Here is a 15,001-nt window from a genome sequence, read left to right as displayed (position 1 = left end):
GCCGGCGCATCAATTCTCCGGGTCTCTAAAATTGTGGGAATTCATCGCCAGCGGGGATCTTTATCACCCCCGATTATCGCATTCATAGCCCCTGCTCTATTTCAAGATGCGTCGTGGGGGCAGGCCGACGCTGAGGCAGGGCCTCGACAAGGATGTAAGTGCTGCGACTCGTTCCTCGGCTTGTATCAATGCGATCATCGCTAAACTCGCTATACACAGATCTACCAGATCGTCCGCAAAATCATCGACGACAATGCAGAGAATACCCAATTCCGCCTGTCGGTGTCCAGCATTTACGATACCATCAAGCGGTCCAACTCCAGCCTGAATAGGAAGCCGAAGCGCATTCTCGAAGACAGCATCGAGCGCGTGGTGGAAGTGCTGAAAGCCGACGTCCTCGGGGAAGATGAGAATGACTCCATAGACGGCGACTTTGAAGGTCTGGAGGAGCCATCGGCACCGGTATGCGACATGCGCGCCGCTTCATGGGATATCTGCCTTCAGAAGCGGCTTTAAATTTGGCTAGCAATGGAGAGGTAGCTGACGGGAGCAGGAATCCAACAGCCTCAACAAAAGCCTGGTTGGTATGTGGAATACAACCAACAGCTCGAAGCCCTCGAAACAGAGCGAATCCAACACCGCCGAGTCAACAGCACCACCTTCTACCTCCACGAAGAAACGGCACCATGGTGGTGAATCGCAGTCCTCCAAGCGCCGCAAGGCCGAGGCCGCAGTCGACCGTTCTCCCCCCACACATATCAGTCTGGCCGATCTGGGTGGATTGGACGATGTCGTGCAGGAGCTCGGGGATCTTGTCATCCTGCCCATGACACGCCCACAAGTCTACATGTCGTCCAATGTCCAGCCTCCTCGCGGTGTTCTGCTACATGGTCCGCCAGGTTGCGGTAAAACCATGATCGCAAACGCATTCGCCGCCGAGCTGGGCGTCCCTTTCATCTCCATATCTGCTCCATCCGTCATCTCCGGTATGTCAGGAGAGTCCGAGAAGGCTCTCCGCGAATACTTTGAAGAAGCCAAGCGAATCGCGCCCTGCTTAATATTCATTGACGAAATCGACGCCATCACCCCCAAGCGTGAAAGCGCTCAACGAGAGATGGAGAAGCGCATTGTCGCCCAACTTCTCACCTGCATGGACGATCTTGCCCTCGAAAAGACCGACGGAAAGCCCGTCATCGTCCTTGCCGCCACCAACCGTCCCGACAGCTTGGACGCAGCCCTGCGTCGTGGAGGTCGTTTCGACAAGGAAATCAACATGACCGTCCCCTCGGAGCCCGTTCGCGAGCAGATCCTGCGCGCCCTCACCCGCAAGATGCGTCTCGTCGACGACCTTGACTTCAAGACCCTCGCCAAACGCACCCCCGGTTTCGTCGGCGCTGATCTGAACGATCTCGTTGCCACCGCCGGTGCCGCCGCCATCAAACGTTACCTCGAACTCCTCAAGTCCAACAGCGGCGAGGAAATGGAAATGGAAATCGAAGGCGAATCCGACATCATCAGCCCTAAGGTCAAAGAACTCCGCCGCCTCATCACCCACGCCAAAGAAACGCCCATCGGCGACGAAACCCAAACCGTCCTCGTCTCCAATGCCGACTTCTTTACAGCCCTCCCTAAGATCCAACCCTCCTCCAAGCGCGAAGGCTTCGCCACTATCCCCGACACCACCTGGGCTGACATCGGCGCCCTCGGCGGCATTCGCGACGAACTGTCCACCGCCATTGTCGAACCCATCAAGAACCCCGAAATCTACGCCAACGTCGGTATCACCGCCCCCACCGGCGTCCTCCTCTGGGGTCCCCCCGGTTGCGGTAAAACGCTCCTCGCCAAAGCCGTGGCCAACGAGTCCCGCGCCAACTTCATCAGCGTCAAGGGTCCCGAACTCCTCAACAAGTTCGTCGGTGAATCCGAACGCGCCGTCCGCCAGGTCTTCGTTCGCGCCCGCTCCTCCGTCCCCTGCGTCATCTTCTTCGATGAACTCGACGCCCTCGTCCCCCGTCGTGACGATACCCTCTCTGAAGCCTCCGCCCGCGTCGTCAACACCCTCCTCACTGAACTCGATGGCCTCGGCAGCAGCCGTCAAGGCCTCTACGTCATCGCGGCCACGAACCGGCCCGATATCATCGACCCGGCTATGCTGCGTCCCGGTCGTCTGGAAACCCTTCTCTTCGTCAACTTGCCCAGCCCGCTCGAGCGTGTCGAGATCCTGCAGACCCTCGTCAGGAACTTGCCTATCGAGTTCAATGAGGATCTGCGCAGACTTGCCGAGGAGTGTGAGGGCTTCAGTGGTGCTGATCTGGGCAGTTTGCTTCGTCGCGCTGGTTACTCGGCTATTAAGAGACGGGATAGTATCAAGTTCGAGGACTTTGTCGCTGCCAAGGCGTTCATTCGGCCCAGTGTTACGGATATGAAGAAGTATGAGAAGTTGAGGAGGGATTGGAGTGGTGGTGTGGTGTAAATAATAATTAGATTATTCAGTCAGTGTTTTGGTGTGTGTGTACATACATCGATGTACCTTGGGATTGTTTCTTTTACTTATTATCTCTTCTGTGCTGTTTCTTCATTGTGTGCATATAGAGAGTGTGGAGGGATCCAAAAAAGTGATGAATAATGATAGATCTTTTGAGGGATATTCAAACCATGCGACCACCGATTATTTACTACTACTGATTACTACTGGTATGAACTACAACTGCAAACAACCCAATGAAGGAGTGAATGAACTTTTGGATATCAGAAACTCTAGATTTAGTTATGCACACACCAAAACGCCTCCCATGTAAATTTGAACAGGATACACACAAGGAAGACCAATTATAATAATTACATCCATAACCGGCAGGTTCCATCCGCACCGGCACTGACACACCAGGCTTCGCGCGGGTGCCAGTCGAGATCCATGACACCGAGCTCGCCGGTGATCTTGTGGCCCTTGAGGACCTTGAGCGGCACGATGCTGGCATTGCTGAGCATGTCACCCGTGACACTGCCGTGGAAGATCTGGAGAGAGCCGTCGTCACTGGCGTCCGCGAACAGAGGGTAGCGGCCGCTAGGGTGGAACTTGACGGCACGAATGGCCTTGCGGTGGTAACGGAGGGTCTTGTAGGGGCGCTGGGAGAGTTCAAGATCGTGCCACAACAGACGGCGGTCGTAGGATCCGACAATGAGGTTGTCTCCGCCCGAAGCGGTGGAAGAGGTCGGATGGATGTCGAACGAGGAGATCCAGCGGGCACCGGGCTGGATGATCTTGACGAGCAGTTGGCGGGAGAGATCGTAGGCACGGACGGTGCGCTGGTTGGCAACGAAGAGGATGGGCTTCGAGGGGTGGAAATGCGCGGTCTGGGGCGGGCCACCACCCTTGATGCGCCGGCTGAAGGGGTACTGAGTCAAGTGCTTGGACAGAGTGTGAATGGCAATGGCCATGGATGCCGGGGTAGAAGAGCCCGGGCAGACGGTAACAAAGTAGTCACCGCGGCGATGCCACGAGATAGACTTGGCCACGTAGCGGAGGGGAATGACGGCGCACACGCCATTGTCGGTGAGAGCAGCCGAGGGGCGCACCCACTGGGGAGGGGTGGTCTTCTTGCCCTCTTCCGAGGCCTTCGGGGCGGGCTTCGAAGCGGCGTATCCCCAGCCGGCGTCGAGAAGGTCCAAACTGGCTTGCTCAAGTTCGGGGTCGAGAATTGGGGGCACGATGAGGTAGATATCGTCACCGGCGGCGGCAGCCAAGACCACGGCATCCTTGCTCGGCCTCCAGCGGACAACGTTGACAGGATCCTCTTCACCCACCTTGACGCTATACAGCTGGCGACCGGTGAGCAATTCCCAAACGCGGACAGTTCCATCGTCACCACCAGTGGCGAGCCACACACCCGTGGGGTCGACGGCAAGAGAACGAACACGGCCCTTGTGTCCCCGGAACACCGTGGCGCAGACAGACGGGAACGGCTTCAACTCTTCAGGGCTGGGCAGCTTGGGGAGCAGACTCTCCGGGTCGATGTTGAGCTTGCTGCGGCGAACTCTAGGAGCCAAGTAAAGATCCAAGCAACGTTCGAACTTCTCCTTGACAAACTCGCCGTAACCAGGGACCTTGCGGAGAGAGCCAAAGTCGGTAGGGAGAAATTCCCGGTCCCGGTCTTCGGGGTCGGCTTCCTGCCAGGCCTTGCGCTCCTTGTTGTCGGGGAGATACTCCGGAGGCGGGTGGTAACTCTCCTCGTAGCCTGGCGGAGGAAGCTTGGGAGCAGGGACGTGCATGGGGTGGTCTGGACGCTCGGCCTCGTCTGCCCACAGGTCATAATTGATGAGCTCGAGGTCCTCCTCCTTCTCTTCGGACGGAGGCTTGTAAGGCAAAATGCGACCTTCGCGGATGGCCTTCACAATCTTCATGACCCGCTTGGCTTCGTGCTTCGACGGAACGAATCGACGCTTGGGTTCCGGAGCAGCACTGAGGGGCATGATTTCCTGCTTGTTACTGAACCATTCCATCAAAGGCTCGTATGGGTTGTAGCCCTCCTCGGGGATTTCGTTCATCTGCACCTTGCGCAGCAACTCCAGCTCATCCTGGCTCAGCTCCAGAGGCTTACCGGTCGAGGGATCAGTCAGACCGGTGAAGCCCTTGGGGATCTCAATGCTGTCAAGCAAAGCATCCAGAGCCTCCCCGGTGGCAGGACGCATGATCTTCTTTCCATTGATATCGTAGCCAATGTGGGGGTATTGGTCGTAGAAAGACAACGGGATGTTACCGATCGTGTTCGCATTCTCTTCGACGTCAGAGTAATCGGAGTTGTCGTCTGGGTTGATCTCGTCGTAGACGTAACGGTCGTTTCCATTGGCATCCTTTTCAATGCGGAAGTTAGGTTGCTCTTCCTCGCTAGAGCTCTCCTCGTCGTTCGTAGGTACTTCCAGGTCCGCAGTTGATGTGCCGGACTTTTTCTTGAGAGGCGCCTCTCCGTCGGAGGGGATCTCATCGCTGTCCAACTCCTCTTCATCGTCATCCTCATCGGAGCTGAAGTCGTCAATCAATTCAACTTCGGAATCCTCCTCGTCGCTCGATAGGTCGTTGGCATCGTCCGAAAGCGCACCATCAATGTCGCCGACGTTCAATTCGTCGCCAGAGAACACACCGGCCTCCTCCTCGACATCTTTGGTGACAGCCTTGCGCTTCTTGGAAACCTTTGCAGCACTCATGGCGACGAAGGAACACTCCGAGTGGGCAGAATCTTGTGCAGGATCGAAGCACTGCTGGAAGGAATTCGAAGCTCGACTTTTTCGACTTTTTTTTTGCTGCCCTCGATTTGCGGAAAGACATACCGCCCACGTGACACACCGCCTCTCTTATCGATCCCCTCTATGGCCTCAGGCACACAACTTTATCGATAACAAGCAATCATTATTATGAAGTTTAAGATCAACTACCTAATAATCATATTACCTTTGTGGCTCAGTTGAAAGCCGGTACAAATCCGCGCTGGCTCTGCAGAATGATGCACCAGCAATTCTCTCTCGAATGCAGCCAACCACATTCTGTATACCCAAGCAATGCTTCCATGAGTGACGCCGCAACAGGCGTGGCGCGGGGGAAAAGACATGCGGCCTGTGATGAGTGCAGTATGTCTGACTTCTTGTCAAGTCGATGTAGAAACTGTATGGCGCTAATCAATTTCCCTCATGCTAGGAAGTCGCAAGCTAAAGTGCTCCGGAGAGCCCACTGGCTGCACTCGCTGCGTCAAACAAAGTCTCACTTGCCACTACTCCCTACAGAAACAGATGGGACGGCCTCCGAAGAAGCGTATGCGCGATGATGAGGATCTATCACCACCTTTTGGACTCCCAGGGAATGAGTCATGGGCCAATAACTCGGAATTTGCTTCCCTTGTACCATCAACCATTGAGTCAGCCGAGACCGCCCCATCAGACTATACGGGGTACACCAACTTCTTTGCGGACGCAAATAGCAACGTTGACGCCGGGCAATTCCTCCTCAACAAACCAATAGATGCAGCTCCAACGACAGTCAGTCCATGGCCTGATTTCTCCAATGTCTCTTCATCAGCAGCCAATCTCTACACCCTCCCACCAGACCTATCCTTACTCCAGCAGTCCTCTGCCGCCTCGTCCCCGGACTCAGAGGAGTCCGACCGCCAATGCCCTTGTCTATCATGCCTCTACCTCTGTCTCAGCCATCTGTCTTCTCTCGCCCCATTCCCGCTCTCCCATCACAACCTATGCTCTCTCTACATCGCATCCAGAACCGCCCAAGCCGTCATCCGCTGCCAAATCTGTCCCCTCCGCTTCACAACAGGCATGCAAAATGTCACCTTCACTGGCACCTTATTAACCGTCATCGCCGATACTTGGCTACGTATATCCAAAGTCAACGCCGTCGACTTCGGCCGACAATCGGCGCCACCGGCTTACGCCGCAGCAATTGATGCCTCCCCTAACCCTACGGAAGGCTGGAATGATTGGCTACGGCAAACCGTGCGATACCGTGTGCTAGGAGGGCCGTGTGATCCGGTCGGTATGCCCCCGGGTGCAGATGATGGGCCTAGCCTGCTTAGTCTCATAGAGGAAATGGAGGAGCGGCAACGACGTTGGCATCGCTCGCACCCGCTGCCTGTCGAGGAACGTCACCTTCCTATACCAAAGACGGACGGGTCCAAGGAGGAGGAATCGTGCCTTGAGCGGGATGCGCTGTGTATGCGCATCATTCAGAGCGCGCGCAATGTCATTCCGAAGTTTGGTTTTGAGCCAAGTGATTATCCGGTTGGTGCGGGTGCCAAGTAGGCCCAGCATCTTTGATAAAGAATTCCATCGATATAAGGTGGCTGTATGGGTGGAGGGAGCCACATTCAAATTGAGACCGGGGTTCGATTTAACGGTGCCTAATCTTACGATTTTATGACAATCATACTGTATACTCCGATCTCTATTTCGGGAAGGACTAGTCTTGTGAATCTATGATATTACTAGCAATGTAGATAGATCTAGCGGTACGGTATCTACAAATTTGCATATCGCCGAGTCCGTTAGTTATTTCTTAATTTTGTAAGATTCTGGTATGATATCAAAAATATAACATTGAATGGGTGGTGACGACCATGCATGCGCCCGAAGAATGACTCCCAGAATGGATGATACAGTTACAATGTCATTAGAAGAAGCAAGTAAGAATGTCAATATGGCTTAGAATTGAAGAGCCGTTACTCTTCATCATCGTCGTCCACAATGTAGCGGTTCTTCTTCCGGGTTGGAGGGGTGCCTCTCTCAGGAGCCTCGGGGGAGGCTCGTTTCTGTCGCGGTCTGGCAGGTGGAAGGTCTTCCTCTTCGCCCTCAGCGTCCTCGTCTTCATCCTCCAAGACATCTTCTTCGTCGTCATCATCGACGATTTCTGGTTCTTCGTCACTGCCCACCAGGAAACCATCGTCTTCGTCGTATTCGTCTTCGCGAGTGCGTCCGCGACGGTCATACTCTTCTTCGTCATCGGTGTAGATCTCGCCCCGACGGTTTGGCCTGCGAGGCTTCTTCGCGCGAGGCCGGGTAGTTAGGAGACCATCGTCATCTTCCAGGCCACCCACTGTGAGACCAGCACCTCCGGTGCGCTGGGTGAATCCATGACGGCGGCCACGGTCCATCTCGCGGTCCTGAAGCTGCTGGCGGCGACGAGCAGCCTTCAGCTTCTCACGCTCGGCCATTTCTGCCTGCCGCTTGGCGAGTTCGGGGTCCTCCTTGACCTCGATAACCGGTGCCGATCCGTCCAGCGTCTTCTTGCCACCACGAGCTGCTGCTGCTAGCGACTCCTGCAGACGCTGCACGGCGTCGTCAGTCTCCACGGTCGTGGGGTAGACCGTAAGTCCATGGGTGAGATGGGACGTCAACCGGAAGACCGAGGAGGCTTCTGCGGCTGCTCCCAAATAAACGTGCGAGTCTAGCTTAGTGTCGTATTCTCCAGACTTGCTGAGAGGTGCCAGTGGCTTGGTCGAGATACGGTATTGCTCCTTTGGCGCGGACGCCAGCTGCAATGTCATGGAACCATCCTCCCAGCGGATGATTCGTGCGTTCGATTGCAGCAGCGACTCGTTCTGGGGGTCATGGCGCCAGCAGAGCGACGTGGCCGCTGTCGTGAATGGAGGTGGAACATAGGTCTCTGGGTTGAATTCTTCCGTTTCAACGGATAGGAAAGGGGGTACTGGCATTGTGTAGACCTAGAATGGGCAATGGTGAGTCCGGGGTCATGCAGCAGGTGGATACTTGTGGAACATACCTCGCCGTTCGAAGTCACAGGCTCTGGCGCCCGGCTCAAGCTCATGTCCATGATGTTTACCGTCTCCTCATAGTCTGCGCCTCCTTCGTAGTCCATGGGCTCTCCAACCCGATCATTGCGATCCACGTCATCTCCGGAATCGAGTTCTTCGTCGTCGAGCGTCCGCTGGGGTCGTCTGTTTACCAGTCAATGAATGTCTCTCCAGCAACAGGAGCGATTGACCATACTCATTATCATCGCCAAATCCTCCGTCGGAAGCATCCGAACCAAACAGATCCGCATCATCGTAGCCGTTCGCGTTGCCCGCATCCGAGCCCGCGGGACTCTGACTTCGCGCCGGAGCCTCGCTGTGTTCACTTGCAGACGGACTGCCTGGTTGACCGGCACCTGTACTGCGCCCCGGACGGCGTACGACATCCTCATCTGAAGAAGACATTATGGGTGGGAAAGAGAGAGCTCCGGCGGGTGCGCGGTCAATGCCGAAGATGAAGTTGTGTTTGGTGCTAGGAACAGCTGAAGTGTTGGGAGATAATTGTTCTTGGATAAGGCCCTGTATGAAAAAGAGAGACTGAGAAGAGGGTAGAATAGGAATAACACCAGGGCCAGAGTGCGATCAATGGGGCTGGGCGACTCTGGGATGAGCTGCGCGGTAGCTGTTAATTATTACTAGTTCAGACTCAATAAACTATCAGTTGAGTTAGTGAAAGTAACAGACCCCCTCGGTGGATAGAATGATCCCTTCCGGGCCCAGGAGGGACTAGGGCGGCGGGCAGGTGGACGGGCCAGACCGAATCAGTCGAATTCCAGATCGGGACATCCCCAAACTCATTCATTCATTCATTCATTCCTCCTCACTTCCTCCCCAACTCTTTCCCTGTTAACTCCGTCGTGGATTGTTCCCTCCCCCCTCTTCAATCCCCTCGGATCTCTCACTGAACTATCTCGGATTGCCTGATCGCCAGATTAGTCAGTGTTCCCGCACACGTGTATTCCCGTTCATCATGGCGACCTTCTTCCAGAGTGTGTATGTGCCTTCCCCTCCTCTTCCCCTAATCATGCATCCCGTCCCTGTTGGACCCTTCACTCGCATGCGCTCTCTCTGGGTGGACAGTGCTGCAACATGCCTGGGCGCACCAAAAGAATGATGCCCCCTGAAATCAGTGGCCACGTCCACCAGTCTGTGTCCTTTGTTTCAGCGCTGCGGCTTCATCTCCTGACGCCCTCTCCTTTTCCCTTCTTCCCCCCACATCTCCGTCTGGACACCAGCCAGGACTGACTTGCGACTTGTTTCCCCCTTCCCAGCCGCCAAGGGTTTGGCAGAGGCAATAACAACAAGAACAACAACAACAACAATAACAATCCCGCAAAGATGAACAATGGAAGTCCGGCTCCGTCGCCGGCGTCCCAGATGCCTCCCGCCGGCCATGTGCCCAACTCGCCGTCCCTCACCTCGAGTCTCTCCGTGGACACCTCCTCCACCTACGACCCCGATGCTCCCAAGTACTTCTTTCAGGAGAAATATGCCCCTCTCAATGTGAAGGGTAACTTCTTGACGTTGTGTGCCTGTCCCAAGAACGTGGAGCTGGGTGAATGGCTGGCCCATCAAAGTAAGCGGACTTGCTGCCTCTTCCGCTCGGAGAGACCCCCGCGCTGATCGTTTTTCTCCACACAGTCGTTGAACAATATCGCTTGCTCCATGGCATGCTCCAGGTTATCCAGGAGGTCAATAGCCTTACAGGACTGCCGATCTGTAACGAGAACACCTGCCCCACCATGTCGGCTGGTCGGTAAGTTGCTTTTTCCCCCGCGCTTAAGATCCGGAAACCAGTCTAACATGGGCATCGTCGGATAGCTTGACCTACACCTGGCTGGTCGACGGTCGTGCCGCCAAGATCTCGGCCCCCAAGTTCATCAACCGTGTTGAGAAATGGATTGTCAGCAAGATTCACGACCCTGTCATGTTCCCTACGGAAAAGGTTACTGGTGTACCAGACACTTTTGCGGTCAATGAAGCAGGCGGCCCCAGCGCTACTTCCGGAGAGGAGTGGATTGGCAAGTCCAGCGGCTTCCCTCAGACGTTCTATAAAGACTGCCAGGGCATCATGAAGCAGATGTTCCGATGCTACGCCCACTTGTACCACGCGCACTGGCTGAACCCCTTCTGGCACATTAACAAGCATGACATCCTTAACATGTGCTTTGTCCACTTCGTCACGGTGGCCAAGTACTACAAGCTCGTCTCTGATAAGGAAATGGAGCCCATGCAACCCCTGATCGACCTGTTCATCAAGCAGCAGCGCATCCCTCCGGAGGCGCTAGCAGGTGGCCACTGGGGCCAGCAAGCCTCTAGCTGAGCTAGGGCGCAGCAGAACTCCCATTCTTCTTTCCCCAAGTAAGAAAGCGGTCCGACCTGGCGTTGGAACCCTTTGATCGGATTAGACGAACCGACTCGATCCTATGATCGCGGTTTCATGGTGTCTTGACTTCTTCAGGACGCCGCGTGGATTACGTGACACAGAGTTGGCGTTAAGCATTTAGCATGCGGTGTGAATATGTTCTTCCTGTGATTTCCTGCATATCCAGTCGTGGGATCCCCACTGACTACGTGATTCTTGTAGCCTAGATTAACCTTGCGCATCCTGGCTGGACGAGAGCATTTTGAGATTATTTACCTGGAACTAGCCTGACGTGGAGATGACACTGATCAGCCAAATTGAGATTATGAACAATCAGCATGAAGATAAAGTAGGGCTTTCCTTCGGAAGGACTAGATTTCGACTAGCATGGACACAATCAGCGGCGCGACGTCTCTCACGCTTCGACTGTACCCAATTGAACTGTACCCAATAGAGAAGGCTGACCGGACAGTGGTTCAAATGGCCTGCAAATGCGACATTGCGACACTCTCGGCGGTAGGTGAGGTAGTCGGTAGCTGCCCATGTAGGAGTTCTCGTATGCGATAGATGGATATTCCTCAAAAGCCGCATTGTACCTTTCCTGGTCTCGAATTCTTCACCAAGACGGAGACTCACGACTACAGATAAACTCCCTCCTGGTCCTGGTCCTGGTCGTGTTCTTGATTCCGGTCCTCATTCCCCGCAGCGGGGTTCCGCACCTCCTCCGTCCCTTCCACCGTTCCATTCTCATTTCCATTGGCAGTCCCTTCACCATTCTCCTTCACCTTCTCCTTTTCCGGATCCTCCAGCTCAATCCATTTCTGTCCCCGATTTTCCACCTCAGTCTTCAGTAGCTCGATCCTCTCCAGCATAGACACTGCCACGTCCTCGTTCTCCTTAATATATGCCTCTAGTTCTTGCTTTTCGGAGTCCGTGTCGCATGATTCATTGATGAATGTCCTCAGTTCCTGGTTGGAGCGGTGGAGGTGCGCCATGGAGTTGCGGATCTCGGAGACTTTGGCGTAGAGCACAGGGAGGGGAAGCTCTTTGATGGCTTCGGCGAAGGCGGCGGGGCTGATGGGGAGGGATTCGGCGGACATGGTTGCTTGGTTGTGTCGAGGTTTGATGCGTATATGTAAGGTGGGATGGAGGGTTTGATAGATAGAGACAAAGTAAATAGATGAATGAAGATGTTTCTATAGCAATCCAAAAGTCATTTCGTCTGGGAAGTTCAGTTGAAGCTTATCGGACCAGGGAATGTGATCGTGTTATCTCCACGTGATGGTCCACGTGCATGAGGCTATTCGGGATGCTGTTTCTTTTCTAGAAATACAATACTAGAAACTATGTAGTTCTCATTTACTTCAATTGAACCGAAATTGTAGGTGGTTTCTGCATTTCGCCATGTTTATAATACAGACATAACCCAGTGGACTACTAGCTCTACCAACCATCAAGTAACTATACTGCTTAGTCTCACTGCGGAACATTCCTCTCGGCAGACGGAGAAAATCCGGCTCTCTCCGCACTCCATCAAATCCACCACCAACAATCAACAGCATCGTCCATTGTGATACGGGTTCCCGGACCCCTCATTGCAGGAGATGAGCAATGCGTTGGGCGTAGCCTGGCGCATACCATGCCCGGGGCTCCGCGCCTCGAGCTGGCTTGCCCCATCAACATCAACATCACCGCTGCGATCCTCCGCTCCTCTTCGTCTCTCCGCCTCTACAAACACCCTCCCATGGCAACCCGATAACATTGCCAGGCGCCTCTTAAGCTCCTGGCCAAATCAATCTCCAGTTCTCTCCAGACAGTCAACCGCTCCCTCCTCATCCCTCACCCTCATTCGCTCCCTCCACAACACCCACTCCCTCCGTGCCAAACACCCAACAACTCCAGACCAACCCCAAGAACAAGGCACTCATCCCCGCTCAACACCCTTCACGACCACCGAATTGAGAACTATCTTCGGTCCACGTACCAAACTTCCCCCAGCCCTAGCAAACCGTGTCCTCGCCGTCCTCCATGGCCGCCGTCTCCTCGGCACCCTGGACCTAAACCTCCCCGCTGATATCGTCCGCTCCGTGCACCCGCGCAGTCTCGAGCTAGCACTCAAGTACCTCCGTGCGAACTACCCGGTCGACGAAGATGCCGCGATTCTGGCCCGCGTTGAGCGCGAAATGGACGAGGAGGAAGCGAGAAATGTACAGCGGTATATGCCGCAGGGTGGGGAGTATGGAGCTGATGTAAATGGGGGAGCGGGTGCGTCGCATAACCCGTCGGGAAAGAGTGTGTTGGAGGAAGTCCGGACGCAGAATGAGGCGTACTTGCTGGCTGAGCAGGAGAGGAAACGGCAGGAGTGGTTGTCCCGGGGCATGCAGCATGATGAGAGGGTTAGGCGCTCATTCGAGAAGAACAGTCTGGCTTTGAGGAATGTGGATGAGAAGACTGCATTGGAGATTGCGCCGAAGGGTATGTTAAAGTAGTATAAGCATTGGGTTCATTGCTGGATGGCTAACACTATATGTGGTTGCAGACCGACAACTTGCGGACCCCAAGCAGCGTCCTGTTCTTGCTTGGGTGCAGAAGAATTACATGGCTGCGGAGGACTTGGACTTTGATCTGAACAAGCTCACCCTGGTAAATCTCTCATTTCATCATCTTGCATGATTGCCTTTTCTGATCCCATAAACAGCGTCAACGGCTTCTCCCCTCGTTTGCGTTCTTGCTCCTAACCCTGGGTCTCTGCTACGCCTACACTATGTACTACGAACCGCCCGCAACCTCCGACAGACTATGGCCCAATATTCCTCGCTCAGCTGCAACGGTCGGCACCATCATCGGTATCAATACGGCCATTTTCGCGCTCTGGTGGTTCCCTCCGTGCTGGAGACTCTTCAACCGTTACTTGATCAGCATCCCCGCGAACCCTAATCCTCCCCTGAGACTCCTCGGCAACATCTTCAGCCATCAGTACCCTAAACATTTTATCTCGAATATGGTGTTTCTGTGGTTTATTGGAACCAAGTGTGCGTGGTTCTCCCCTATTCTCTGCTTCGAGTTCTCAAACTCCAAAACTGACATATGTGTGTAACTGCTCACAGTGCACGATGAAATCGGCCGCGGAGAATTCCTATCGCTCTACATCGCCTCTGGAGTTGTCGGCTCGTTCGTCACCCTCACAGCTCACTGTCTCATGGCTCAATGGACTGTCAGCGCGCTCGGTGCCAGTGGTGCCCTCTCGGGAGTCATAGCAGCTTACTGCACGTTGAATGCTAAGTACGTACCCCTTCCCATCTTTTCCCCTTCTTGAATTGAATCCAAGAAAACTAACATCCCACAGCGAAAACCTGCAATTCTTCTTCCTCCCAGAAGAATGGAAGAAGATGCTTTCCGTCCCCGGATGGTCCATCATCACCACCATGGTTGCTCTCGAAGCGATCACATTGGTTCGACGACTACGTGGTCCTCATAAACTCGATCACTGGGCCCATATGGGTGGTTACTTGACGGGTATTTCCTGGGCTTTCTGTCGGCCAAAGACGGAACGGAAACATCCTGATGGTAGTGGGACGTGGTATCGCTGGCTGTCTTCGAAGAATTAGAACCTAACTTCACTTGGGTTCTTTCTTTGAAGCTGTGCTATTAGCTACTGCTAGATTGCTGGTAGCTGTGTATTTATAGTTTCGCATTCTGGAAAGTTAGATTGTACGAACTTTTTCTCTATTCAGGGAGATAAGCTATGTCGTAAATCTGGGTATCCTGTAAAGTCTCGGGTTGTTGTCTGGTTCTTGCTCCTGTTTTCCTCTGGATGTACCCTGTCCGATGCAAGGACAAGGGTTAGATGGACAACGTATCATCCAAATAATGTATATCCCGGTGATCACCTTTTATCCTCTGTTGCGCTGAAGGACTATCTGGTGTTGTTGGATGTATGACAGGTACCCCTTTAACATGGTACTTCCCGGCGGATCATAAATGGAAAGATGGGTAGAGCCACACATAGACTGCATATGAACGAGTAGAATGGACATACTCTGGGGTTGTCCCCTTCTCACTAGTAGCAAGTTCGTCTGTCTATAAATAAACACCATAGTACCTTTCCCACGCACGTACGCATGGCACTCTTCCTCTGTTCGACGCGCACGTCCCACATCTGTCTCCACTTCATGCAGTTGCTATATTCATACTTGTATATGCGAATTGTAGAACGCGTCAGTATGTAGGGTCTTGTTCTTTTTCCATCTTGAGGTGATCTGGCAAAGACCCATCTCTCTCCAGACACTCGCCTAGCCCAACCTGTCAGTGAATGGCACCTCGCTCA

At 54.1% G+C, this 15,001-nt stretch overlaps 7 protein-coding genes across 7 annotated transcripts; 4 read left to right on the top strand and 3 right to left on the bottom strand.

Annotated features, from left to right (window-relative positions):
- Positions 1-77: 77 nt before the first annotated feature.
- On the top strand, positions 78-2,603 carry BO79DRAFT_164548 (putative AAA family ATPase/60S ribosome export protein Rix7). Its single transcript, XM_025679205.1, has 3 exons — positions 78-154; positions 220-462; positions 554-2,603. Exons 1-3 carry the CDS (start codon positions 107-109, stop codon positions 2,471-2,473), a joined length of 2,211 nt encoding a protein of 736 aa, XP_025544479.1. The 5' UTR covers positions 78-106; the 3' UTR covers positions 2,474-2,603.
- A 169-nt stretch (positions 2,604-2,772) lies between these two features.
- erb1 (ribosome biogenesis protein ERB1) lies at positions 2,773-5,244 on the bottom strand. The gene has a single exon (XM_025682003.1). The coding sequence runs from the start codon at positions 5,200-5,202 to the stop codon at positions 2,839-2,841; it is 2,364 nt and encodes a 787-aa protein (XP_025544478.1). The 5' UTR covers positions 5,203-5,244; the 3' UTR covers positions 2,773-2,838.
- Positions 5,245-5,495: 251 nt separating this feature from the next.
- On the top strand, positions 5,496-6,801 carry BO79DRAFT_186300 (Zn(II)2Cys6 transcription factor rglT; the record flags this gene model as incomplete). Its single annotated transcript, XM_025680464.1, has 2 exons — positions 5,496-5,622; positions 5,690-6,801. The coding sequence occupies 2 exons, from the start codon at positions 5,496-5,498 to the stop codon at positions 6,799-6,801; spliced, it is 1,239 nt and encodes a 412-aa protein (XP_025544477.1).
- A 281-nt stretch (positions 6,802-7,082) lies between these two features.
- On the bottom strand, positions 7,083-8,915 carry BO79DRAFT_164539 (Paf1-complex subunit LEO1). The gene is made up of 3 exons (XM_025679204.1): positions 8,506-8,915; positions 8,279-8,453; positions 7,083-8,219 (listed from the first exon to the last, which is right to left on the bottom strand). The coding sequence occupies exons 1-3, from the start codon at positions 8,712-8,714 to the stop codon at positions 7,218-7,220; spliced, it is 1,386 nt and encodes a 461-aa protein (XP_025544476.1). The 5' UTR covers positions 8,715-8,915; the 3' UTR covers positions 7,083-7,217.
- Positions 8,916-9,647: 732 nt separating this feature from the next.
- Positions 9,648-10,632, top strand: BO79DRAFT_136663 (Mob1/phocein family protein; the record flags this gene model as incomplete). The annotated part of the gene is made up of 3 exons (XM_025678087.1): positions 9,648-9,885; positions 9,951-10,065; positions 10,131-10,632. The coding sequence occupies 3 exons, from the start codon at positions 9,648-9,650 to the stop codon at positions 10,630-10,632; spliced, it is 855 nt and encodes a 284-aa protein (XP_025544475.1).
- A 339-nt stretch (positions 10,633-10,971) lies between these two features.
- Positions 10,972-11,861, bottom strand: BO79DRAFT_206579 (uncharacterized protein). Its single transcript, XM_025682002.1, has one exon. The coding sequence runs from the start codon at positions 11,772-11,774 to the stop codon at positions 11,313-11,315; it is 462 nt and encodes a 153-aa protein (XP_025544474.1). The 5' UTR covers positions 11,775-11,861; the 3' UTR covers positions 10,972-11,312.
- Positions 11,862-12,278: 417 nt separating this feature from the next.
- BO79DRAFT_186289 (rhomboid protease PCP1) lies at positions 12,279-14,343 on the top strand (the record flags this gene model as incomplete). Its single annotated transcript, XM_025680463.1, has 5 exons — positions 12,279-13,149; positions 13,214-13,317; positions 13,373-13,706; positions 13,782-13,956; positions 14,021-14,343. 5 exons carry the CDS (start codon positions 12,279-12,281, stop codon positions 14,280-14,282), a joined length of 1,746 nt encoding a protein of 581 aa, XP_025544473.1. The 3' UTR covers positions 14,283-14,343.
- Positions 14,344-15,001: the final 658 nt, after the last annotated feature.

Source organism: Aspergillus costaricaensis (genome assembly GCF_003184835.1).
Source record: "Aspergillus costaricaensis CBS 115574 unplaced genomic scaffold BO79scaffold_2, whole genome shotgun sequence".
NCBI lineage: Eukaryota > Fungi > Ascomycota > Eurotiomycetes > Eurotiales > Aspergillaceae > Aspergillus > Aspergillus costaricensis.
Note: the sequence above shows the minus strand (reverse complement) of the source record. Positions and strands in the feature narration are given on the sequence as shown.